The sequence below is a fragment of the Panthera pardus genome, unplaced genomic scaffold, assembly GCF_024362965.1.
Source record: "Panthera pardus isolate Hobbes unplaced genomic scaffold, ASM2436296v1 HiC_scaffold_24, whole genome shotgun sequence".
NCBI lineage: Eukaryota > Metazoa > Chordata > Mammalia > Carnivora > Felidae > Panthera > Panthera pardus.
In genome coordinates, this window is record NW_026526810.1 from 23,559,969 (window position 1) to 23,587,289 (window position 27,321).

General features: G+C 42.4%; 1 protein-coding gene and 1 pseudogene across 5 annotated transcripts in view; both read left to right on the forward strand.

Moving 5' to 3' along the window:
- The first annotated feature begins 3,229 nt into the window (after positions 1-3,229).
- Positions 3,230-27,321, forward strand: part of PTPN9 (protein tyrosine phosphatase non-receptor type 9) — an 81,632-nt gene continuing 57,540 nt past the window's right edge. For 3 of the 5 annotated variants that reach the window (XM_019441397.2, XM_019441400.2, XM_019441399.2), the window contains exon 1: positions 3,875-3,988. Coding sequence is in view for 2 of the 5 variants with exons in the window: in XM_019441401.2 (XP_019296946.1) it covers positions 3,926-3,988 (63 nt within the window). In the remaining 3 variants the exon portion in view is untranslated. Of the gene's footprint in view, positions 3,989-27,321 lie in introns of all 5 variants that reach the window. The other 2 variants (XM_019441401.2, XM_019441402.2) reach the window with 2 other exon arrangements.
- LOC109262665 (40S ribosomal protein S15a-like) lies at positions 22,282-25,189 on the forward strand (annotated as a pseudogene).

The window sequence follows — 27,321 nt, forward strand, 5'->3', positions numbered from 1 at the left end:
TCCAGCTTAGTTCTAGAGCCATTCGCCTGCTCTGGGAGAAAAACTATATTTAAGTTACTATTTAAATTTGGGGGGGGGGAGATTATATATCCACAGCAAGATTTAAACACGCTATGCTGTTGGAAGCCAAAATAGTAATTACTCTTGAGGAGTAGTGACTGGGAGGGGACATAAGGGGGATTTTGGCAAGTTGGGAATGTTCTATTTCTTTTTTTTTAACGTTTATTTATTTTTGAGACAGAGAGAGACAGAGCATGAACGGGGGAGGGGCAGAGAGAGAGGGAGACACAGAATCTGAAGCAGGCTCCAGGCTCCGAGCCATCAGCCCAGACCCCGACGCGGGGCTCGAACTCACAGACTGTGAGATCGTGACCTGAGTCAAAGTCGGACACTTAACCGACTGAGCCACCCAGGTGCCCCAAGGGAATGTTCTATTTCTTGATCTGTGTGTTGGTTATATGGGTGTGCTCAGTTTATGAAAATTCACCATGCTGTATGCTTCACCTTTCTGTATGTATGTTATACTTCAATAAAAAGTTAGCAAAAAAAGAAAACCAAAAACTTAAAATGTGCAAAAGACCATATAGGGAAAAGTCCCTCTTTCCCTTCTGTTCTCCTGACTCTGGCTTCTCCTCTTGAAAGACAATCAAATCAGTGATCTTTTCCTTCCTTCCTTCCTTCCTTCCTTCCTTCCTTCCTTCCTTCCTTCCTTTTTCTTTCTTTTTTTCTTTTTATGTTTATTTTTTTTGAGACACACACACACACACACACACACACACACACACACACACAGTGCAAGCCGGGGAGGGGCAGAGAGGGAAACAGAATCCAAAGCAGGCTCCAGGCTCTGAGCTGTCAGCACAGAGCCTGACATAGGACTCAAACTCACAGACCATGAGATCATGACCAAAGTCGGACGCTCAACCAACTGAACCACCCAGGCACCCTAACCAGTGATCTTTCTTTTGTATCCTCCCAAACCCTTTCTACCTATAAATAAGTTTATATGTTCTTTTTTTTTTTTGTACAAATGATATCATTATGTACACTATTTGAGTCTTGTTTTTTTTTTAATTTTTTTTAATATTTATTTTTGAGAAAGAGAGAAATAGAGCACGAGCGGGGGAGGGGCAGAGGGCAAGAAGGAGACACAGAATCTGAAGCAGGCTGCAGGCTCTGAGCAAGCTGTCAGCGCAGAGCCTGATGCGGGGCTCAAACCCTGATGCGGGGCTCAAACCCACAAACTGTGAGATCATGACCTGAGCCAAAGTCGGATGCCACCCAGGCACCCCGAGTCTTGTTGTTTCTACTTCACAATATAACTCAGGGATCATTCCATATCCTTACATGTGGAAGAGACCATTGTGTTGTTCATTGTTGTAACCCCAGTATGTACTGGGGTTGGCAAATCCAGTGCTTGGCATGAAAATATACTTGTTTAATAAATAGATTGCCTTCCAGAGAGGTATCCGGTTGCAATACTGAAACCGTAACTCTTGTATGGGGTGATGAACTCAACTAAGAGTCAGCTTTATTGGTGCAAATAACCCGAGATAGAAGAAACAGATCCAAGTTCCAGGGGTTTCTTGTTTTATTCATGGCAAATTATGCTCAGAAACTGACATTATCTTTGCCAATAATTTAACACAGGTTCACTGCAGGAATTATAATTTATAATAATATTTCACAAGCCAGTAGCACACAGGATAATATCTCTTAAGTCAATAAAGAAATAGCATAATCTAAACCAATGATAGATTAATTACACTATCATTGCAGACAAAGGGACGATGAAAGAGATGAATGAAAGTCCAAATTTAGATGATGTGTACATTTCTACCAGTTGGTTCTTGGTAGAGTCCAACTAAAAGCGAGGTGTCAGCTGCCAGCGTAGGTCCCTCCCTGCTTGGGGCATGTGGCTATCAGGCTATGGTTGGCAGCCATAAGGGGGCTGCACTGAAGGTTATGTCTTCAGAACATTTACATATCTTGTGCCACTGCCTACAAGGAGTAGCCTGGCCGAGGCAGGAACAGATGTACCTTCTCTTCCTCAGACTGCTGCACAGCTTACCACCACTGCTGACGAAGAGTAGGCCACAGTAGGAGCAAATGTCTCAAGATCTTTGGAAACCTATTTAGATCAGCAAAGAGTAGCCTTGTCCAAACTGAACAATCTAGAGTTACTGTTCAAACCTCCTGGTTTTTAAAGTTTAAAAGTCCATCACATGATGGACACCACTGGTGTTTCTATGGTGTCAGTGACGTAATGGTCCTCTTTACTCCGGGTGCAAGAGTTCGATAAGAACGTCCTAATACCAAACTTCAAAACAATTTCATCAAAACAAATTAAAACCACAAATAACTTTGTTCCAAAACATGGATCTGAAATCGTGACGAGTCAGTGCACAACATTTTTCTAACCAAGGGCAACTTGAAGTTCTTATTTTAATGATGCAGAAATGAGATGAAGTCAGTGGTTGCTTCTGAAATCCTCGAAGGAGCATCAGAAGCCAGAACACCTTCCTCTGTTGTCTGAAGACCTCTCCCTTGGATGTCTCTCCTAGCTCTCCAGGGCTTCAGCCATTAGGACTAGCTGTGGCTTGTTAGCTGGATCCCTTTTGGAATATTTCTTTTTGGACTGAAATGATGCAACAACATACTAGACCAGCCCTGCCTTCCCTGTGCCTCTCCTACGGATCTCAAGACTGTCCTGTAACACCCTTCACGCTCTTTGCTGTGATTGCCCAAGTGAAAACCCAAGGTTTGCAAAGGCTGTGTAATTCCGGCATCAGGTTTGAAATCGGATGCTGCTTTTGTGAGGGACTAAAATTAGCCATCCTGGTTATGGATTACAGAATACGCGCAACAAAGAGAAAGTGAGAGCAGGGTCTGTTCCTTCACCAGACCTCCTGGACGTCGCAGGCAACCTTTACAGGGTCTTCCAGTCAGCAAGTGACATGGAAACAGATGAGGATTGGTGGGTCCCTCACACGACGGGGCAGCAGCAAGTAACCCCGGCGAGGTGCCCGACAGCAGCTCGTTTTCAAACGAATGTATTCTCTTCCTCCTCCACGGAACTGAACCGTAAAACTCACGCCCCTTTCTTCCTCGTACCCCATCCTCGCAGCCCGGAGTCGCCGAAGCCCCTCCCAGCGCCGGTCCCTCCGGTCTCCCCTCCCCCGCCCCCTGTTTCCCCCGCCTGGGCTCCTCTCTGTCTCCCCCTCCCGGACAGCGTCCGCGCTCGGCCGGCCCTCCCGCCGCCTGTTTGTGAATGAGACGCTCAGTTTCTCAATGGAGCCGCGGGGGGCTCGGGCGGACGCGGCGCGGCCGCAGCGCTGGCCCTGAGCCCGGAGGGGGGCGCCTTTTCCTCGCTCCCTCCCCTCTTCCCTCCCTCCCGCCGCCGCGGCTTTTGAGGAACGGGACTGAGAGGCCGCCGCGCAGGTCGCCGGGGCCCGCATCCCCGAGGACTCCGCCTCACGCTCCGGAGGAGCCGGAGCGCGGCCGGGGGAGCCAGACGCCGAGGAGGCCGGCGGCCTTCGGGAAATTTCCGCCGAGACCCTCCACTCTGGGCTTAGAAAGTTCTTGAGTTCGTATTTCCTTTTTAAATCCCGGTTGGCTATTAGCTCTTCGCCGGCACTTTTTTTTTTTTTTTTTTTTTTCCGGGAGAAGAGGGGGAGTGCGGGGAAAGGAGAGAAGAAAAAAAAGGATTTCCGCCCGGAGAGAGCGACAGTTGTGAGAGCTTTTCCTTCAGGAGACAGGAGCGGCGTTCGCGGCCGCCGCGGGCGCCCGGCCCCGCCGGCCCCACCATGCGCGAGCCGGCCTCCGGCTGTTGAGGCACGGAGACGCGGAAGCGTCGGCCGGCAGCACCGGGCTCTCGGCGCTCCCGGGCGCGTTCGGTCGGCCGGGCGGCGGCGGCGGCGGCGGGATGGAGCCCGCGACCGCGCCCCAGCCCGACATGGCGCCGGAGCTGACCCCGGAGGAGGAGCAGGTAAGCGGGGCCGCGGCCGCGGCGGTGGGTGTGTCCGGACCCCCGAGGCCTAGGCCGGCCTCTGCCCGCGGAGGCCGCGCGCTCCACGGCCCCCGGCCCGCGGGTGCCCCTTCCCCCGGCGACCGCGCCCCAGGCCGTCAGCCCCCGACCCGGGGGACGCCGCGGGACGCAGCTCCCGGCCTCTTCGGTCCCTTAGGCTTACGGGCCTCAGATCGCCCCCTCCCCCCATCCTGGTGGTAATTCAAGTTCCTTGGACTGGGGGGCCTCCCTTTCCCTCCCACCACCCTCGACCCCCGACGTTTGCTGAACACCTACTTGCCTTCGGGCCCTCCACCCCTATAAATGTTCAGCTTCTTTCCTTAAGGGTTTGTGGTTTTTTAAGGACAGGCAAAGTCCCGTTTGGGGGGAGGATTCCTGTGGGCAACATCTCCCCACCCGAGGAGAGTGGTGATAGGCAGTGGGTACGTAGATGCCCTAGATTTTCAGATGAGCCCCTCGGGCTTCTCACAGGGCTGTGGCAGGCCTACTTGGGCAGATTCTGGAAGATCCAGGCCTCATGCACCCGAAGCCCCTGGCCTGGACCGCCCTATTCAGCGCTCTCAAACTGGGCGCATCCCCTCACCCCCACTTCCCTACCCACCCTCCCATCTCATCTCGCTGTCTCCATCTTTCTGGAGCCTATGTTGAGCTCCATTGTCCCTTAAAGCTTATGACCTTCAGTTCCCAGGAGGAAGTGGTTTGCGGTGTCATTCTGGGGGTTTGGGTAAGGGAAAAGTCCAGGGCCCTTGTATCTTTCCCTCCCCCACATTCCTTTTGGGGAGACACGGACCACTCCTTCAGAGGAAGATTGGAAAATCTGCTAGCTGAGATTGGGAACCCTAAAGACTTTCGCTATCTCTTCCTTGGCACTGCCCATACCCGGCTTTAGCTATGCTCAAATATAGCCATAGTCTGATTTCATGTTTAAAAAAACGAAAACCTGAAATAAGAAAAAGATGAACCATACTGGTAACCCGTTTCAGGCCCTTCAGCCCTTATTCCCAAGGACCACATTTGGTAGCACAGTCTCTAGGGTGGAGACAGTCCGATTTTACAAACTAGTATTAGTTAATGGGCTTAAGACCTGATTTTTAAAAAGCTCTTGACTTTTCTCCTTATTTGCGGAGATGACATTTTTCACATTTGGCCTCAAACCACTATCTTGCCTTTTCACGCCTTGAGATAAAATCAGCATGGGAGAAAAAAAAAAATTCTGCTCTGTAGGAGCAGTGGTAACATCCTGGTATCTGCAGTTGAGTGTTAATAAAATGCTAGTCAAGGCCTAGTGCAAGCAGGTGGCCAAGGAGCCTGTCCTTCCAGAATTAGGGAATTACTTCAGTACTAAGGTTGTGGTGTTGATTTTAAAGAGGCAAAACCCATTCACTTCTTTTCCTTGGATTAGTCAGATTTAGAGTTTCTATGTTTCTATGACTTAAAGACATTAGCATTCCACTATGAAAATGGGATTAGGTTGCAAGTTAAAAAATTAAAACCAAGGAAAGCAAGTATTGATAAAGTCAGTGCTTTACTCTGTATAGAGTATTTGCATATACTTTTATAGTGTTTAGTAAAATCTTTGTATTTAGTGAAAATCTTTTACAGTGAATAAACGTGATGGGCATTAGTAAGGACTGGATGGTAACAGTAAAATATTTTTATATTAAGATCAAGAAGGTATGTGGGTTTTTAAAATCATACCTTTTCCTACAAAATGTCAGGTTTTCTACAAGCATTTCAAAATGTTGAAGCAAACATAAAAGTAGTAGCATAGTTCCAATTATTGTGATTGTAATGAAATTGTAAAATTTCATAGTTTAATATCACATAAGAGCACTCTTCGCTGTTATGATTTATTTAGACTATGTTAAGCAGCCGCAAATTCATGTTGGTCTTATCTAAGTAGTGATCATGGGATATGACACATTCATTTCATAATGCTGCCCCATTGCTGAAACCAATTTTATTTATTTCTTATCAAAAAATTTTTAATGTTTTATTTATTTTTGAGAGAGAGAGAGACAGAGCGCGAGCGAGCGAGCGAGCGTGAGGCGGGGGGAGGGCCAGAGAGAGGGAGACACAGAATCATCCAGAGCAGGCTCCAGGTTCTGAGCTGTCAGCACAGAGCCTGACCAGGGGCTCAAACTCAGGAACGCCTTGAGATCATGACCTGAGCTGAAGTCGGATGCTTAACCAACCCAGCCACCCAGGTGCCCCTCAAACCAATTTTAGAACTTATTTTAAAGCTTGTGGCAGAATCTTTCAGATATCTTCAGTGTTGGAAAGATCTTATCCTTTTGAGGGTCAATTTGCTTTTTGGAAATACCAATCTTTTGGAATCTTATAAGTAAAGGATCACGCTAGGTTAACACAGATTCAGGCGAAAATGAAATACATTTATGCATTTAGGTCCTTTTGGGGGGTAGGTAACTAACTGCTTTAAAGATGTTTCTGGAGCAGATCTCTCCTGAATGGTATATTCTTGTATATAGTCATGTGAATCAGAAACCCGGAAGTTTCTTGAACATTTTGCTTTCCCTCAGGCCCTGTACACTACACATCATCAGATTTTCCTGAATATCTTTCGAATTCATCAACTTCTTCCACTATCACCATCACCCTAGTCCCCAAGCTGTTGTTAAATGTATCCTTACAGAACTTTTGTTTCCTACCTGATCATCTGCATTCCTTACTCTTATTCCAGAAGGCAAAAGCAAATTGAAAATCTCATTGTGTCTCCAGTCTGCCTCCCTGCCCCTAAAAGAAGCATTTATAAAACCCTTCAGTGGCTTTTCATTACTCTTGGGATATAACAACTCCTGAGTATGATCTACAATGCATGGGCCCTGAGTGTGGTCTAGAGCCCTAGCTAATTCTCACACCTCATCTTTCCTCCAGGCACACAGGCCTTTTGGTCCTGCAGTCTTGCTGTTTTCTCCTGGTACAGGGTCTTTGTACAGACTGCTTTCCCCTGTCTGGGAACACCTGCCACTGTTAACTCTCTCTTCATCCTCAGCTTTTGCTTCCTCAGGAAGGCCTTCCTTGATCTCCCCAATTAAGTTAGATCTGTGTTACTGGCTCTTAGAGTACCATGTACTGTCCTTTATATCACTTTTCACAAGTTTACACTATTTGTGGGATTGCATGACTGGAAGCTCCATGAGGGTTGGAACTGTGTCTACTTTTGCCCATCGCCATATGCACATCGCCTAGCATAATGATTGGCACTTAGTGTATGGACATTCTGGAAATACTTGTGGAACAAAGAGTAGTTCGGTACATGAATAGAACACAGCATCATCTCCTTTCTGAGGGGCTTGTAAAAATAAGGACATTGTTCATTTTTACATATACTTCTGAAGGTCATCATTATTGCTTTGTAGTCCCATTTCCTATCTAGGCATGTGCTGAACTGATATATCAAATTCTCATTTGTAACTCTGATGTTTCTTGCCTTTATTTTTTCAGTTCCCAGTAATTAACAGAGCTTACAATTGAGTTACAAGAAAAAGTGAGCTTTGCCTTTAATAAATTTACATGAATAGCAACAGGGTAATAACAGTAACTGTTTCCTGAGTTTCTGCTTTGAGTCAGGCTCCGCGCTGGGCATTTCACATACGATTAATCCTCATACGATTGGAATTATTACCTCATTTTGCAAACAAGAAAACTCAGACTGAGAGAAGGAAATTGCCCAAGGTCACATAGCTAGCAAGCAATGGAGCCATGATTTCCACCCAGTTCTGGGTTATTCTGCCTCCACTGCAAATGTTCCCTGTATTATACTACATAACTTCTCATGAAGCAGCTAGTTACCTTACTAAGATGTCTGCATGCATGTATAATAGTTAATTTTGTTGGTTTGGGTATTGATATATGTGTATTTGGTTTTGATGATGTGTCTTAAAATATGGTTTAAAAATTGCACAGAAGAAAAATTTTGGAAGACCTTTACTCAGACCTATTGCCAACAGAGACATACACAGTCTATGCAAGAAATTGTGATGAAAATACTCTTGAGAAAAAATGTGTTCCCTAAGATAGGGTTGACAAACTCTCCATTTTGAGGTGTGGTCACAATAAAAATTTAATTTTTTGATATCTTCTTTAGCTTTTGTATAGGAGAAATAACTATTCATGGAACCAAATATGAAGAATAGTATCTCTCCAAACTTTATTTTTTTATTTTTTTTAACATTTATTTATTTTTGAGACAGAGAGAGACAGAGCATGAACGGGGGAGGGGCAGAGAGAGAGGGAGACACAGAATCTGAAACAGGCTCCAGGCTCTGAGCAGTCAGCACAGAGCCCGACACGGGGCTTGAACCCACGGACAGTGAGATCGTGACCTGAGCCGAAGTCGGCCGCTTAACCGACTGAGCCACCCAGGCGCCCCATCTCCAAACTTTAAAAAGCTAGGTGTTTTGTATGTTAATATGTACATATAAAAGCCTTTCTTCATGGGCTGGCAAAATTATAAGTTTGGCAGTGTGAAGGATAATTTCTACATATCAGCATTAGTCTTCATTTTTATTATGTTACTAATTGTCTTAATTTCACTTTGCCAGAGCATATACTAACATTTGTAACTTGACCTGAAGTTGATAATTTTTGAATTATAGTTAACTTGAAAGATAATTAAGGGTTTCTTGAAGGGGGGGATAAAAAAGGGGGTCTCTTACTCATCTGTTCTATGTCTAAAACCTACAGAAAGTTTAAGTGGGACTCCCTGAGTTACATCTGTTTGCGCATAAGTTGTGAGAACTCTCTCTTTGTAATCAAACCATAAAATAAAGACTCACCTAGGATTCTAAGGATACTCAAATTCAGAAATTACAGCTTTTAAGGGTCTTGATTTTACATGGATTTCCCAGTAGTGATTAATAGGATAGAAGAATAGTTTTCAAGGCGCCTGGGTGGCTCAGTCAGTTAAGCGTCGGACTTCTGCTAAGGTCATGATCTCACAGTTCTTGAGCCTTGAATCAAGCCTTGCATTGAGCCTCGCATCGGGCTGTGGGCTGTCAGCTCGCAGTCTGCTTTGGATCCTCTGTCTCTCTCTCTCTCTCTCTCTCTCTCCCTCTCTCTCTCCCTCTCTCTCTCCCTTCCCCCCTCCCATGTGCGCTTTCTCTCTCTCTCAAAAATAAATAAACTCTGAAAAGAACAGAGTAGTTTTCTAAAGTACTTATGCATTTATGCGTATTTTTATTTTATGTTGTTTAATTAATTTATTTTTGTGATAATGATTTCAGGAATTGAATTTAGTGATTCATCACTTATATAGAACACCCAGTGTTCATCCCAACAGGTGTCCTCCTTAATACCCCTTGCCCATTTAGCCCATCCCCCACTCAACACCCCTCCAGCAACCCTTAGTTTGTTCTCTGTATTTAAGAGTCTCTTAAGGTATGCCTCCCTTTGTTTTGTTTTGTTTTAATTTTTTTAATGTTTATTTATTGAGAGACAGAGAGAGGCAGAGTGTGAGTCAGGGAGGGGCAGAGAGAAAGAGAGAGACACAGAATCTGAAGCAGGCTCCAGACTCTGAGCTGTCAGCACAGAGCCCGACGCAGGGCTTGAACCCATGAACCGTTAGACGATGACCTGAGCCAAAGTCAGATACTTATCTGACTGAGTCACCCAGGCTCCCCTTTCTCTCTGTTTTTATATTATTATTATTTTTTTTTTTTATAAAATTTTTTTTTAACGTTTTATTTATTTTTGAGACAGAGAGAGACAGAGCATGAATGGGGGAGGGTCAGAGAGAGAGGGAGACACAGAATCTGAAACAGGCTCCAGGCTCTGAGCAGTCAGCCCAGAGCCTGACGCGGGGCTCGAACTCACGGACCGTGAGATCGTGACCTGAGCTGAAGTCGGATGCTTAACCGACTGAGCCACCCAGGCGCCCCTGTTTTTATATTATTTTTGCTTCCCTTCCCTTATGTTCATCTGTTTTGTATCTTAAATTCTTGTTTTACTTTTTTTAAGATTTGATTTTTAAGTGGGGCGCCTGGGTGGCTCAGCTGGTTAAATGTCTGAATTTGGCCCAGGTCATGATCTCACAGTTCGTGAGTTCGAGCCCCACATCAGGCTCTGTGTTGACAGCTTGGAGCCTGGAGCCTGCTTTGGATTCTGTGTCTCCCTCTCTCTCTGCCCCTCCCTAGCTCACGTTCGCTCGCGCACGTGCGCGCGCTCTCTCTCTCTGTCAAAAATAAATAAACTTAAAAAAAAAAAGATTTGATTTTTAAATAATCTCTACCCCCAACATAGGGCTCAAACTCATAACCCCAAGATCAGGAGTCATGTGTGCCACTGACTGAGCCAGCCAGGCACCACGCATATTTTCATCTTAGACCAAAGTTGGTTTTAATAACTTGTATAATGCTTCTTGCACATTAAAAATAATTCATGAATTTCTTTAAAGTTGCTGTAACAAATAATCTAATATTTATTTTCAAAGCCTCTAAAGAAAATTTCTATTTTAGAGTTAATGTTGTTCAGAGCATTATTGTGAAGTTAGTAAGTTAGTGCTTACATTGTAAGCACTCAGTAAAGTTAGCCTTTATCATAATATTCTCTGTTTTTGAATAGTGAAAGATTTTAGAGCCAAGTTAGCTTAAACTAATCCCAAGGGAGAAAAATATTTATATTTACCCTGGGGATTATCACTTAGCATGGATTCATATGAATGCCAGAAAATAGTTATCTTGTAACTCTATCACATAGTTTTCAAAAACCTATTCTAATTCTATGCTGTGGTTTGTGTTCTTATAACAGGGATCATCTGAAGCTAAAAATTTAACTGCCTTGCAGTGGACTTCAGAGATTTTTGGCATTTTTCCCAAGGGCAAGGGTTTTTGTCCTGGTTCTTGTGGCCAAGAACTTCCCTTTTCCCACAGCCTCACATGTCCTGTGCTAAATGTCATCTGTCCCCCCAGAAGTATCCATACGTCAAGGACCAGATGATTCATAACATTAAGTAGAGGCCTTCCAGAGAGCGGAAAGATGAAGAATTCTCATTATTTTCGTTATTGCCAGTAACTAATGATGTTGTAATTAACAATCAGGTGAAATCTCATCTGGATGTGAGAATTTTACTCTGTTAAAATTTCTGAGCATATCAATGGCCTTGGACTTCACTTTTGTGGATGTTAAGGAACCTGGAGGTTTTCTCTAGGAACCTGACTTTTAGTCAGGTTCAATTCAATTAATGAATTGAAAAGTAAGACACTTCCTTTGGAAAGGAGCTGAACTGTTTCACAGAGGTAAAAGTTAAATGTTCTCTCTCTCTCTCTCTCTCAAAAATTCACATTAAAAAAAAAATTAGATGCCATCGTCCTAACTCTGTTCATATGCTAAAACCTACAGTGCCAGTTACAGCCATTTCATGCTTGTTCTACCACCCGCCTCGATGTCTCACAAAACTGGGGATATTTCCTTTTTCCAAATCAGTCATTATCATATTTGCCACCTGTGCATGCCTCTGTACAAGAGCTCCTTGGTTGCTCTTTCTGGCCACTGGAATAGTCCCTGTTTTTTATTCCTCTTCCTCCGGAGTAGGAGCAGATGTTCCTGGAACAGGTATTTTAGCCTGTATTCTTCAGTGCTGGAGGGCCTATACCTGCTGGAAGGAGCACTTTCATGTCTGACTTTGAAAAGACCTCTTGAGTAACTAACTGAAATGGCATGAGATAGGCAGCAGGGGTGGGAGACTGAGATGCCGTAGAGCCCATGGGAAGAGTGGTTTGTTTATTAAGGATTGGTTATCTCTTAGATCTAGATTATGAAATGATGAGAACAAAACAGGTTAGAGGTGACTTTTTCTTTAGTTTCTGATTCTAAGAAAAGCATTCCATTTTTCTCTAGGAAAGACCGTTTCTGTTTTATGTATTGGTTTCCTCTGAAATACCAAACCCACCCAAAACACACATGCATAGTTCTTGTCTTTTATTCAGCACAGGTGGCACAGAAATGACTAGCTTTATGGAATTCTTATGAAACCAGAATTCTCAGAATTGATGGGTGGATTCTAAAGAGAGCTGTCTATGACTTTAGTACTGAAGTGTCTAGGGACATTAATCCGTAAATTACTTGTTCATTCCTTGAACTGGCTAAGTTTTACGTTTGTATTTGCTTTTATATACATCATTAATTAAATGATATACATCATTATTAAAATAATATTTTTAAAAATAGTCTTAGGTTCTCTACAATGATCATATATTTCTTTTATCATTAAAATCAATAACATCTTGTAAAAAGTGCTGCATGCACTATATAAGTGTGGGATTATGTTATTAAATGCTGAGGGGCTCCTGAGTGGCTCAGTCGGTTAAGTAACTGACTTCAGCTCAGGTCATGATCTCATGGGTTCTAGCCCAGCATCGGGCTCTGCTGGCGGTTCAGGGCTGAGACACAGGATTCTGTGTCTCCCTCTCTCTGCCCCTCCCCTGCTTGCGCATGCTCGCTCTCTCGCTCTCTCTCTCTCTCTCTCTCCCCCCCTCTCTCTCCCTCTCTCTCTCAAATAATAAACGTTAAAAAAATTTTTAAAAATGCTGAGATCCTGGGGCGCCTGGGTGGCTCAGTCGGTTAAGCAGCCGACTTCGGCTCAGGTCATGATCTCACGGTCCGTGAGTTTGAGCCCTGCGTCGGGCTCTGTGCTGACAGCTCAGAGCCTGGAGCCTGTTTCCGATTCTGTGTCTCCCTCTCTCTGACCCTCCCCCGTTCATGCTCTGTCTCTCTCTGTCTCAAAAATAAATAAACGTTAAAAAAATTTTTTTTAAAAATGCTGAGATCCCAGTATTTAAAATTAATTAAAATCTAGCCTTTTTCTAAACAGAACTATTTGCAAGTGAAACCTGGGCCTTTTGGGAGATGATGGCAATAGCAATAAGTCTTAGGTAAACTTCAGGAATCCCCAGCTTCCTTTGTGGCTCCAGTTTTATTTTATATTTTTGAGTTTGTTTTGGTTTCCTTTTTTAAGGAACTTTTAGGAAACGTTAATTAATTTAAATAAGTAACATCCCTTACAGTTACAAAACGCTCAGTAAATAGTTGTGCTAATAGTATTCTTATTCTTTCTGCAACACCAAACAATTTTTTTTCAGGTAAGTAAAGGAAGAATAATTAAGAATTTAACTTTGTAGGAATGAGATAGAGGATTTCAAGATTGCCTGACTTCTGACAGTTACCATGCATGAGTAATGTATCTAGAAGATGGTAGTGGGGATACCTGCCGCTGATTTTATGCTGTTATCACTTTCTGCACCATTCATTAGTTCACTGATTTATTTAATCTTTCTTGGTTATAGATTACCTTTAGGTGCATTGGTCAGCATTGTCTTTTTTATTTTTATTTTTTCCCAGATAAAACTTTAAAGGTCATCTGATCTAAAAATGACTCATTTGTGGAGTGCGAAGAGTAACAGTTTATATTATCTTCTATATCTTTCTTTTTTAAAAAAATATTTTATTTATTTTTCGAGAGAGACTGTAAGCGAGGGAGGGGCAAAGGGAGAAGGGAACAGAGGATCTCACGTGGGCTCTGCTGACAAGCTGACAGCAGCGAGCCTAACGTGGGGCTTGAACGAACTCACAATCCGTGAGATCATGACCAGAGCCAAAGTTGGATGCTCAACTGATGGAGCCACCCAGGTGCTCCATCTTCCTTATCTTTCTTAAACAGCATTTGTGAAAACATACTCATTCCATGGTTTATCTCAGTGGTTCTCAACCAGGATGATTTCAAAACAGCCCTCTCGGCCCCAAATAAATGTCTATGTCTAGAGATACATTTGATTGTCACAATTCTCTAATTGCTACTGGCATTTGGTGGGTAGAGGCTAGGAATGCTGTGAAACATCTATAAATGTATAGGACAGCCCACCACAACCAAGAATTATCAGACCCAGACTGGCAATAGTCCCAAGGTTGAGAAACTCTGTAATTTAGTTTTGTTTTTTTTTTTTAGAGAAAGCAAGCAGAGGAGAGGGGTGGAGGGGGGAGGGAGAGAGAGAGAGGGAGGGAGGAGAGAGAGTCTTAAGCAGGCTCCATGCTCAGCACCTAGCTTGATGCAGGGCTACATCCCACGACCCTGGGGTCATGACCAAAATCAACAGTCATCCGCTCAACTGACTGAGCCACCCAGGCTCCCCGAGGAACCCTAGTTTATATCTGAAGGAATTTTGTAGTTCTTAGGAACAGAGATACAAATTCCTGCTTTTTAGTTGAAGATAGGTCTTTGGTTAACACATTTAGTATTTATTCAAATATGTGTCCCCAGATACTGATTTCTGGGATTAACTTTATGTACTGAAAAGTGAAAAACTCTTGTGTTTTATTTTATAGCATAACCATCACAGAGTATCGATAAAATGAGCCATTTGCAGGGGTTTTCAGGGATGGGAGGGATTTTATGTGACAAGGAGAACATTACTGAGCCCTGCCATGTAATGATAATGGGAGGTGTCATTTTTGCTTTCCCCTCTAAGTGTTTCTGAGCTTCTGTTCCTCCAGTGAGTGAGGTGATTATTATGTATCTTCCTTTTCATGTTAATGTCTGCCAAGAGGAAGGTTTTACAGATTATAAACAGAAAATCTGTTCATTCAGCAATCATAATTGTCTACTGTGTACCAAGTTCTTGATCAGCATGGATGAGGGGCTCTCTGTCTTTGAGGAGTTGCCCTCTAGTTCTAAGCAGTTCTAGAATTGTGGGGTACCCACCAAGGAAGAGGCCCTCTTATACCCAGTGAGGGCAGGATCTCTGTCTCTATATCCTTAGTGCACATTGTGAGAACTCAAAATACATTTGCTGAGGAATGAGTGAAAGCATGTTGAAATTATTTATTCCTCACACAACCCACGAAACTGGTATTCTTTTGCTCAGGATGATTGTCTATGTGATAATTGGGATGATGCTCAGAAGCTTTCAGTAATTTACCAAGGAGGCAGCACTGGGACACAAACTCTGATTAAATGCGGTGCTCGTTCTAATAAACTTCGTCTGTTTTACCGACATATTTCTATGTATGACACACCTATATACATATACACCAGAAATAGCTCTCTCGGCACTTGGGGGTTGAAGATTCCTGGTTTCTGCTATTCCCAAGTTTTCCTACAGAGAAGTGGCTGCATTGTTACCAGCTGGTTATTGTACATTTATTTATGAAAGAAATTATATGCTTTAGTGGGGTTAATGAACTTGGGGGTTCATATAGGTCTCTGGCTGTACCTCTCAGAATGTTAATAGGTCTCCCCTTTGCCTTTATAAAGCCAGTCTTTAGTCTTTTATATATAAAGTTTAATCTTTCATGTATTATAATCAGCATAATGGGGAAGCATATGTAATATACATCCTAGGATGAAACTGTAGCTTTTTTTTTCTTTAATTTTTTAAATGTTTTATTTATTTTTAAGACAGAGAGAGACAAAGCATGAGTGCAGATGGGGCAGAGAGAGAGGGAGACACAGAACCCAAAGCAGGCTCCAGGCTCCAGGCTCCAAGCTGTGAGCACAGAGCCCGACGCGGGGCTCGAACTCACGAACTATGAGATCATGACCTGAGCCGAAGTCGGATGCTCAACCAACAGAGCCACCCAGGCACCCCTGAAACTGTAGCTTTTTAAATTGTTTTTCCCTGGCGCCTGGGTGGCTCATTCAGTTAAGCAGCTGACTCTTGATTTTGGCTCAGGTCATGATCTCAAGGTCGTGGGATATTGGGCCCCGCGTTGGGTTCTGTGCTGAGCGTGGAACCTATTTAGGATTCTCTCCCTCTCCCCGCCCCCCGCCCCTCTCATGCTCTTCTCTCCCAAAATAAATAAACCTAAAAATATAAATAAATAAATAGTTTTTTTCCATGATACCTTCACTTTGCTCTTGTTTTGGCTGCACTTAAGCTAGAGTTTATTTCTCAATTCTTGCCAAGTGTAAAAGTTGAGAAAAATTTTTCCTAAAAACAAAAAAAAAATTTTTTTTCTCCTTCTTTCACTTTCTATACTCACAGGTTTCTCTCTTAGATTCATAAAGGAAGAAAAAGAGTTACCGAGAGGAAGACCTGGAGCCTCAAACATAATACACAAGCATCAGAAAAGCTTTACTTGGGAAAAGCCGTTTGTTTCACTCAGTGTAGCTCTTCCATGCCAGGAAAACCCCTGAAGTGATGAGAAAATATTTCTAGTGAGGTTAGGGACTTAACAGTGATACAGCTAGCAAGATTAAAATATACAGGATTTCCAGTATACTTTTGTTTTCAAAAACATAACTGTACATCTTTTTTTTTTTTTTTTTTCTTTAGCGATCCAAAACATCATTTTCTTTCATAGCTGATATCAAACTAAGCAAATGCTAGCTTTGGAGGTGATTTTGTGAGAAAATTAGAAGCAACTGGAAATTTGTGTTTTGAATGATAATGCTTGGAAACTCTAGTCAGGACCTCTAATTGTTATTGTGCTGTCCTTATAGTGCTACAAATATTGGTAAAAGCCCATGTCAAAACTTGTGATAACAATAGTGACTAAGCATTTACCTATTAGGATGACTGTAATTTTTTTTTAAAATTTTTTTTAACATTTATTTTTGAGAGACAGAGACAGAGCACGAGCGGAGGAGGGGCAGAGAGAGAGGGAGACACAGAATCGGAAGCAGGCTCCAGGCTCTTGAGCTGTCAGCACAGAGCCCGACGCGGGGCTCGAACTCACAAACTGTGAGATCATGACCTGAGCTGGTCAGTTACTTAACCGACTGAGCCACCCAGGCACCCCAGGATGACTGTAATTTTTAAAAATATTTATTTATTTGGGGGAGAGTGCAAATGGGGGAGGGGCAGAGAGAGGGGGACAGAGAATCCAAAGCTGGCTCTGTGCTGACTGGCTGACAGCAGCGAACTCAGGAACTGTGAGATCATGACCTGAGCCCAAGTCCGACGCTTACTCAGCTGAGCCATCCAGTGCCTCTGGCTATAATTTTTTTTTAAAAAGAAAGAAAATAGGGGCGCCTGGGTGGCTCAGTCAGTTAGGTGTCCAACTTCGGGTCAGGTCATGGTCTTGAGGTTCTTGAGTTGGAGCCCCGCGTCGGGCTCTGTGCTGACAGCCCAGCAGTTCCTGAGTTCCTGAGTTCGCTGCTGTCAACACAGAGCCCGCTTCGGATTCTGTATCTCCCTCTCTCTCTGCCCCTCCCCTGACTTGTTATCTGTCTCTCTCTCTCTTTCAAAAAATGAATAAACATTAAATAAGTAAATAAATAAATAAGACAGAAAATAACAAGTATTGGTATTGTTGGTGGGAGTGTAAAAGGGTGAAGCCACTGTGGAAAACAGTTTGACGGTTTCTTAAAAGATTAAAGGTAGAACTACCATGTAACCCTGCAATTTTACTTCTAGGTGTATGTCCATGTCATAGCATCAGTCACAGTAACCCAAAGGTAGAAGCAACTTGAGTGTCCGTAGACAGATGGATAGTTAAACAAAATGTGTTATATACATACAATGGAATATTACTCAGCCTTAAAAAGACATGAAATTTTGATATATGTTACCATGTGGATGAACCTCAAAAACACTGCTTATTGGGGCACCTGGCTGGCTTAGTCAGTGGAGCGGGTGACTCTTGATCTCAGGGTTGTGAGTTCAAGCCCCATGTTGGGTGTAGAAATTACTTAAGAATGAAATCTTAAAAAAAAAAAAAAACCAACAACCCACTATGCTTATTGAAATAGGTCAGACACAGAAAGACAAATATATGATTCCATTTACATGAGGTAACTAGAATAGGCAAATTTATAGAGAGAAAGTAGAGCAGTAGGGTTGGGGGAAGATGGGAAAGAGGATTATTGTTTAATGGGTACTGAGTTTTGTTGGGGGTGATGAAAAAGTTTGGGTATAGATAGTGGTGATGGTTACCCACCATTGTGAATGTATTTAATGCCACTGATTTGTATACTTATGAATGGTAAATATAATGAATATTATATGTAGGGGCATCTGGGTGGCTCAGTTGGCTAAGTGTCCCGACTTATGCTTTCAGGATGGAGCCCTGCCTGAGTCAAGGATTCTTGGTCTCTCTCTCTCTGTCTCTCTGCCCTCCCCCGCTGGTGTGTGCACCCTCTCTCTCCCTCTTTCTCTCTCTCTCTTAAAAATAAAACACATTAAAAAAAGGAAAAAAGATAAATATTATGTGTATATTTTACCACCATAAAATAATGGTTAAGCACTATTCTAATTGCTTTACAGGTTTTAATGTTTTGGTTAGTGAATAATGCAGCTGGTGAGGCATAGGAAAGAGAATAGGTGTTAATTCCACTTCTGGTTTGGCTGCTGATCTTGAGCCTAGAATCGCTTATGTAAGTGCCATTTCTCAGTTACAGAATGTAGCTACGTTAATAATTTGTTAGGATGTAAATTGTCGTCTGTTTTTAAGCTCTTGAATGTTTCACATGTGAGATCCAGTTAAGGTCTACTCTACTCTGTAGGAGAATAAGGAATTTTCTGTGTGGGACAAAGCACTGAATGTTATGATGCAAATGGACCCAATTTGTACAGCATCTTCCTCTTCCCCCACCCCCACTCCCAGTATAGTTCTGGGAGTGACTTGAAATATTGATCTGGAGCAGTGGTTCTCAGAGAGTGGTCTCCAGACCAGCTATGTGAGCATGCCATCAGAGCTTTTTAAAAATGCACATATTCAACTCCCACCCCAGACCTACTGAATCAGAAACTCTAGGCTTAAGGTTCAATAATCTATATTCAACAAGCCTCCAAACGCACACTCAAATTTGAGAACTGGTGATCTAGAGAATAGGGTGTTGCGTTGGTAGGGGAACCATCTAAAAGTGGGTTTAAATACTCAGGCTCACTTCAGGAAGAGAAGGCCTAGATTTACAAATTGACTCTAGAACTGTAAGTATAGAACTAGTTTGAACTGGATGAAAGCTCCAGGTATTGTCTGATTCTAGACTAGAACTCTACTGTTCCCTGGTAAAGGAACAGTAAGGCAAAGTTCTCAAAACGCTAGCATTTACCATGGTTTCTCTCATCCAAAGAAAGAGCAGAGCCTGTACCTACTTTAGAAATAGAAATTGAACCACAATGTCTACATGGTTGAAAACAACAGGGCATCGAGACACCTGATGTCCCCTGCAGATGGCATTCCCTAGAGACATGCTTGGCTTCCAAGGGAGTACTGAATGAAAGGAGACACAGGCTGTTCTGATTCGGCCAGGAAAACCTGCCAACTTTGACAGGGCTATTCCATAGGGAAGCTCGTGTTACTGCAATGTCAGTTGCCCTGATAATCTGGACCTAGGAGTTACCAGATTTTACTGTCTGAATCCTGCCAGGGAGCTGAGCCCAGTTCTAATTGGAACTGAAAATGGGGCGCTGCAGTGAGGACAGCCAGATTACAGGCAGCTTTTGCAGGCTTCATTCTTTGTAGGTTTGCAAATGGCCTCTTAGGTACAGTAAACTGTACTACTTGTACTATTTTAGGAACATGAATAGGTTTGCCCTTGAGTTTGTTTATCTGAGAGCCTCCTTAGGCTGGGGAGTATTGATTCAATGAGTTTGAAATGGCTGAGGTGTGAGGTGTGACATTGCCTAATGAAGTGCTCTGGCCACCTATATCCCTTTCAGGGAGTAATGGACATTTAGGAAGAGTTCCAGTGTCTTGAGTATGTGATAAAGACACAGGACTCTGTTACCTAGAGTACAAGTTGTGGGGCTTATCTTAGGAAAAAAGCAAGAGGCTAGTTACATTTGGTGGAGACTAGCAGCAGCAGGTCTAATCTACAGGCGAAGGCCAGGTTAACAACAGCTCTGACATGCCAGGTCCTAGAGTTGTGAGCTAGCAGTCATCAAGTCACTCCTCTCAGATCCATGTAACATGGGCAAAATTGAATTTGAGGTGTGTGTGTGGAGAGGGAGAGGGGGAGAGGGAGATAAAGATGAAGGGAGGAATGTGTTAGTTATTGAGGAACAGAAGTAGTTGACAGGTAACTGCTATTGTGTGAAGAGGAAGAAATATAGAACCAGGAAGGGGACTAGTTACTGTGGTTTCAAAGCTTCTCACTCTTCTGATCTTTTCCTGAATTGATTCTCATTTGCCGGTAACCTTAAAATTTAGCACTCAGGACTGAAGACAGTCTTACAAATAAAGTCTGATGGCCTCCTTGTTTGGGGCTTACTTGTTTTGGACACTGTGCTTCTGTAATGTGTTCCAAAATCACAATAATTTTTGGCAGTGTTGGCAAACTATTGACTCATAAGTTCAAGTTAACTAAGATCCCTAAGTCTTTTCTTATGTGTTCCTGTTAAATTTCTTCTGGTGTTTCTAAAATTGATTTTCTTGCACTTTTCCTGTATAAATTTTATTCTGTTAGATTTAATGTTCACTGAGCATTTTGTGAACATTTTTGTTAAGCCTTATGTGCCAAGAACTTTACAAATATTACCTTTTCTCTCCTCTTGTAACAATTCTGTGAAGTGTAATTTCTGTTTTATAGAATAGAAATTAAGGCTCAAACAAATTAAGTAATTTGCTTGCGTTCTAAACAGTGAAGTAGAATCAGGCATTCAAACCGATCTGACTCCAAAGTCTCTTGCTTTTGAATACCATTCTTGCCCATTGTTCCATCCCGTTTTGATCTTTTAGATCTGTGTTCTGTTTTAAATATATTTGTTCTCTGGGGCACCTGGGTGGTTCAGTCAGTTGAGTGTCCAACTTCAGCTCAGGTCATGATCTCACGGTTCGTGAGTTTGAGCCCCGCGTCGGGTTTGTGCCGATAGCTCGGAGCCTGGAGCCTGCTTCGGGTTCTGTGTCTCCCTCTGTCTCTGCCCCGCCCCCCTCTCACTCTGTCTCTGTCTCTCAAAAATGAATAAACGTTAAAAAATTTTTTTAAATATATTTATTCTCTTAGCTAAAGGCCCTCTTACATTGTCAGCATGACCCAGTGATCTTATCTAAGTCATTTATAACAGTGGGACCAGGCCAGGTATGGATGCAGAGCAAATCAAGGGAAAGAGCATGGCCTTTAGAGTCGGATTTGGTTTTGGAATCTTGGTCATATCATCACAAGTGGTGTGACATGGCAAGGTTCTTAACTTGTCTGGGCCTCTATTTCCTTATATATAAAATGCCTTAATACCTACAAACGGGCCTGTTGGAATGGTTGAATAGAAAATGAATGCAAAGTGCTTTAGATTATGGCCCATCCCAGCATACTGTATGCTCTCAATAAACATTAGTCTACTTGTCTCTCTCATTTCAGGGAATTCTTTAATATCTTTTTATTTTTTTGTGTCCTTTAAAATTCATCCCCCCAGTCCTATTGATTTTTTTTTTTTTTTTTAATTTAATGGACTGTCTTTGGGTATAGTTGTTTAGTTTCCCACAGGGCTATCATATGCCCCACTGTGGCAGCATACTTGGCTATAGAAAGTAGTGGTTAAGAGCTATACCACAAATTTCTGCTGGAGTGTGAGCAAGGTGCTTAAAACTCACTCTGCCTCAGTTTCATCACATGTAAAACGTGGGTAAAAATACTACCTACCATGAAGAGTTGTTATAAGGATTAAATAAGTTAATATATATGAAGTCCTTGGAACAGTGCTTGGCAGATAGTGCTGTTTAATCTTTGCTAGTATTAATATCTGTAAGTTACAGATAATAATACCTACCTTGTATGGTTATTATGAGAAATAAGTGTGTCAGGTGCCTGGGTGGCTCAGTCAGTTGAGCGTCCAACTTTGGCTCAGTCATGATCTCATGGTTCATGGGTTCGGGCCCCGTGTTGGGCTGTCTGCTGTCAGCACAGAGCCTGCTTCGGGTCTTCTGTCTCCTTCTCTCTCTTCCCCTCCCCTGCTTGTACCCTCTCTCTCTCCCTGTCTCAAAAATAAATAAACATTAAAAAAAAATAAGTGTGTCAACTGCTTAATATTTTGCCAAGCAAATAAATATAACAAATTAATAGAAGGAAATCTCACTGTGAACAAAGATATCATGAAACACTTGTCAAATGCCTTGCTGAAATGTAAATCTCTTCCATGTATTGGTGATTTTCAAACTTTACCATATATAAGAATCACCTGGCGGAGGGGGGCAGGCACCTAGTGGCTCAGTCAGTTAAGTGTCTGATTTCAGCTGAGGTCATGATGTCATGGTTTGTGAGTTCGCTGTCAGCGCAGAGCCCGCTTCAGATCCTTGGTCTCCCTTTCTCTCTGCCACTACCCTGCTCGCATGGCTCCCCCTGCCCCTCTCTCTCAATAAATAAATAAATAAATAGACACTAAAACAAAAAAAAAGAATCACCTGGGGATCTTGTTAAAACAGATTATGATTCAGCAGGTTTGTGGTGGGGCCTGAGAGTGCATTTCTGAACAAGCTCCTAGGTGAGGCCAGTGCTGCGGACTTCATTTTGAGCAGCACTGTAATATTCTGTTCCTTTCTTTTTCAGTCTAGTTGTATTCTTTCTTGAAAGACTTGTTTTTAGTAAATCATTTCTGATAATCACTACTCCCCTTTCTAAAAGGTCAAAGCGCACTTAAAAAACAAACAAAAAAACCCGTTGGCTAAGCTAGGTGTGTATGCATGTAAAAGAAAGATAAATTGTACAGTCTACTGGGGATTGATGTCAGAGACTGGGAACTTTTGTAACCCTCAGTAGACATCCCCTCTTTGGAATTAGGACCATGTTTGCTCATTCTCAGGTTTTGATAACCTTGCTCATCCTTAAGGTTCTGCAGCAGATGTTCATCAGGCTCCCCTGGGATTCTCAGGATTGTTAGGTTTTGCAGGTCTGGAGACTTGAACTGATTTGGAATAATCAGGGGTTCTATTCTGAGCTTCAGTTCTTGCTTTCCACAAGGCTTGTTCTTCCCCTCTTCAAGTTGAAGATGATACTTGTTGATAGAGAAATGGAAGATCTCTCTTTCTGCCATCTTTCCGTGTTGCCATAATGGTGTGCATGAATGTCCTGGCAGATGCTCTCAAGAGCATTAACAATGCTGAAAAGAGAGGCAAACCAAACGCCAGGTTCTTATTAGGCCCTGCTCCAAAGTCATCATCCGATTTCTGACTGTGATGATGAAGCATGGTTACATTGGCGAATTTGAAATCATCAATGATCACAGAGCTGGGAAAATTGTTGTGAACCTCACAGGCAGGTTAAACAAGTGTGGAGTTAAACAAGCTCCAGGTTTGATGTACAAGTCAAAGATCTAGAAAAATGGCAGAATAATCTGCTCCCGCCCTGCCAGTTTGGTTTCATTGTACTGACAGCCTCAGCTGGCATCATGGACCATGAAGAAGCAAGACAAAAACACACAGGAGGGAAAATCCTGGGATTCTTTTTTTAGGGATGTAATACGTACGTGCAAAGAAAATGCCTCACTGAAAAAAAAAAAGAGAGAGAAATGGAAGAAGAGGAGTTGATCTAGACGGTTCTCACAGAGCCCTTTTTGTTAGCCTTAGCTTTATTAACAGGCCTTTTGGGCAGTGACTTTCCTGGCACTTTTCCTTTAGGTCAGAACCACCATTCTATTATCTTTTTGACTGTGCCCTCTTCCACTTTCTTTATACATGTGTATGTGATTTGAACATCTATACTCAATGGAGAATGCTGTGCAACCATACTAGTTAATACTTAAAAAAAATTTTTTTATGTTTATTTTTGAGAGAGAGAGAGAGAGACAGAGACAAAGTGTGAGCGAGGGAGGGGCAGAGAGACAGGGAGACACCGAATCCAAAGCAAGCTCCAGGCTCTGAGCTGTCAGCACAGAGCCCGATGAGAGGCTTGAACTCTCGGACCACAAGATCATGACCTGAGCCAAAGTCAGACGCTCAACCAACCGATCCACCCAGGCGCCCCCAGAATGTCACTTTTGAGGGTTTCTGTAAAAAATACTAGCATCTGTATTCTCTTTAGAATTTTAGGTTTTTCAGATTTTAATTTTGTGAAACCTACATTTTTAGAGGCGTATAACAAATGGATAAAAATGTGGGCTCTCCATCTGCACTGACAGCATGGAGCCTGTTTGGGATTTTCTCTCTCCCCCTCCCTGCCTCCCTCTCTCTCGAAATAAATACTAAAAAATAAACCTTTAAAGTTTTAGGGAAAAAATGTGGGCTCTCCAGAGTCAGAAAACCTGTGTTCTGATGCAGCCTCCACCACTTTTCTCATTTGGGGACCTTGGGCAAGTTAACAGTTGGAAATCTGAGTTTTCTAATCTTGCTACATGGATAAGAGTATCAACCTCCTTAGGGCCATTGAGAGGACTTGACAGTCCTTGTAAAACTATCTGGTAGTTAGAATTCAGTATCAATAAATATTAGTTGTTGTTAACAGCTAATTTTATTAAAGGTCTAATGTTATTTAAATCACTGTGGCAAGGTTTACATAATGCCTTCACAGCCAATTTTTTGATTATATGAGATGGACAGGTATTATCCCTTTTTGGATGAGGAAACTATGGCCTGAAGAGTGTTGACCGGGCTCAGGTACACATACTGTGGCAGAACTGGGTCTTTACTCCAGGATTACTGGTGCCACATCTAGGACTTGCTCTCTTAACTGCCTTCTTCTGACAGCAGTTTAGTTGTTGGCTGTCACACTTTCAAAGATTACATGGTTACTTTCTCTTTTTCAACTAGTCTGTCTGCTTGGTTTGGATGCAGTCCAGTATAGTAGTTCCTCATCCTTTTAGGATGAAACTGTCAGCAAGAATTTTCTACCCCTTCTCCCCCTTTAAAATAAATACCTATTCGGCAAATGACAAGGTGCTTGAAGTTCCCTATCTCTAACATTCTTATTACCACACCAGTTTTGGAACCTGAGTCAAGAAAACAATCCATATTCTTCATCATTGAGCAGACTGAAGGGTACTCCAACAGCTGTATCATGTCCCTTACTCTTGTATCCTCATTCAGAAATTCTCCAGTGTGGTTTGTGGATTTCTACTGGAGACTATCATTTTGAGACATACTGCCATCGGTCTTCCCTTTTTAAGATTTGAATGAGATTTGCCCATTCATTGGTGTACTGCATTCACAAATCCATTAACTCCAATTTTCCCTGGTAGTGACCATGTCTTATTCATTTTATAAAATTCATAAACTTTAATTTATTTTGGATATCTCTATTATAGATGTCTTAAGATATTGGCAACTTAATTCTCGGGTATTTTCTTTTGTGACTTAATAGTTACCTCTTCCATTGCTTTTCTTCTCATAGCATTCCTGGTTTTTTGTCCAGTTTTATCCTGGAATTTTTCTCTTTTCCTCTATTTTCAGTTTTGAGTTCTCATAGATTGGCAAGTAAGTGTTCAGACAAACGTGTTCCTCCTACTCCCCGTGAACAGCATTCATTTAGCAGACTGAGAGCCCATAATCTTTTTCATACATTTACTCATTAAAATGGTGCCAAGCACTGTGCTTGGTGGGGAGTATGCAGTTGTGCATCTCCCCAAGCTTATAGTCTAACGGGAGCAGACAGATAATAATATAAGCTTTTATAATACTGTGTGCTTATTTATTTATGTATTTTAATGGATATTGTTTCTTTTTTTAATTTATTTTTTATTGTTTCAATTTAAATCCTTGTTAGTTAACATATAGTGTAATAACGATTTCACGAATAGAATTTAGTGATTCATCACTTATATATAACCCCGCAGTGCTCATCCCAACAAGTATCCTTCTTAATACCCATTGCCCATTTAGCCCATCCCCCCACCCAACACCCCTCCAGCAACCCTCAGTTTGTTCTCTGTATTTAAGAGTTGCTCATGATTTGAAGAAGTAGGATTTAGAATGGACACCTAAAGAGTGGTAAGTAGTAGACCAAGTGGGGGTGTAGGGGAAGAATGTTCCAGTATGATCTGGAAAGTCAACTCCAGCTTATTGATAGACATTCACATTCCTCCTTTTTCCCCCTAAAGTCTCAGCTTTCAACTGGAAAAAGATAAACATTGTTGGCTAAGACCTCTCTCACCCCCTGGGTCCTCCAAGTCCTTTAGATTCTTATTTTTTCCCTAGAAAGACTTTTCAGGTTTCTTCTGGTTGTTTGGTTTGCCACTTCATTAACCAACTGGAAGGGGTAGCAGTTGGCAAGCTGCTGGTTTTTTTCTCATAGTGACCAACTATTCCCCACCCTTGCCCCGGGACTCCATGTGGGAACCTGAATGATTTTGCTCTTGCTGGTGGTGAGGAGCCTTCTGTTTATTCTCCAGATTTCTGTTTTCTTCTTTTTTTCTCTTCTGTCTTACCATCTTCTGTTCCTCAACCTCTTGACATGTATTTTCTCTTCTGACAACTTAGAAATGTTTACTTCCTTGTTTTCTTGTTGAATCATTTCCTCCATTGTCTCTGGGAGCTCTTTATCCTCTGATAACTTTAATCTGGAGAGGTAGGTTTTTAAGCCTGGAGGAGAGATGCCAGCTTGTGTTTACTAAACATGCTATTGACAGATGCCACCAGGAAGAAAGTGAGTGTGGCACAATCCCTGCAGGAGCTTGGAACATCCCCCTGTTTAGGGCTAGGAGCTAGGAGTTCCAAAAGCAGCTATAAATCCCCTCTTTGTCGAGCTCCCTAAACTCATTCCTTTTTGCCGTGATATGAAGACTATTAACAAACTTATCATTTGGTGGGATAGTTTAAAATACTTTTTAAAGCAGTGTGTTCAGATATTCCTGTTATATATTTTAGTTGAAAGCTATATAAAATTAACACATTTTATTTTTTTAGTAGATAATATAGTCACATGAAAGAGAACATGGTAAATATTTCCTTCTCTTGCCATGTGTCTCAGCTACCTAAGTTGTCCTCTGAGACCTAGGGGCCTCTGGCAGGCTGCCCTAAGGTGGGCCACTTTGGCATGAACATTATTTTGGGTTAAAAATAATCAAAACCGAGGAGATACAGGAAAAGCTCTCTTTCAGGTCTTCAGCTGCCTAAATTTACATTGGAAAGGAGAGCCTATACCTGGAAGAAAGCTATTAAAACTGGCTCCCCTTTACCTAAGAAACTTACCTGCATAATAAGGCAACCTTTGTTTTTCAAAATACAGCTTTTCACCTTCCTGTAATGGCTTTCCTCCCCCTTTGTATCCTCCAACCTACCCCTCTCTTTAGCTCACGTAAACTTCTTGTTGCCTCATTGTCTTTGGATTTCTTGTCTGTGTGGATTCCCCATATGTACACTATTAAATTTTATTTTCTCCTGTTAATCTGTCTCGTGTCAATTTGATTCTAAGTCCAACTAGAAGGACCGTGAAGGGGTGAGGAAAGTCTCCCCCAACTCCCCGACAGAGACAACCA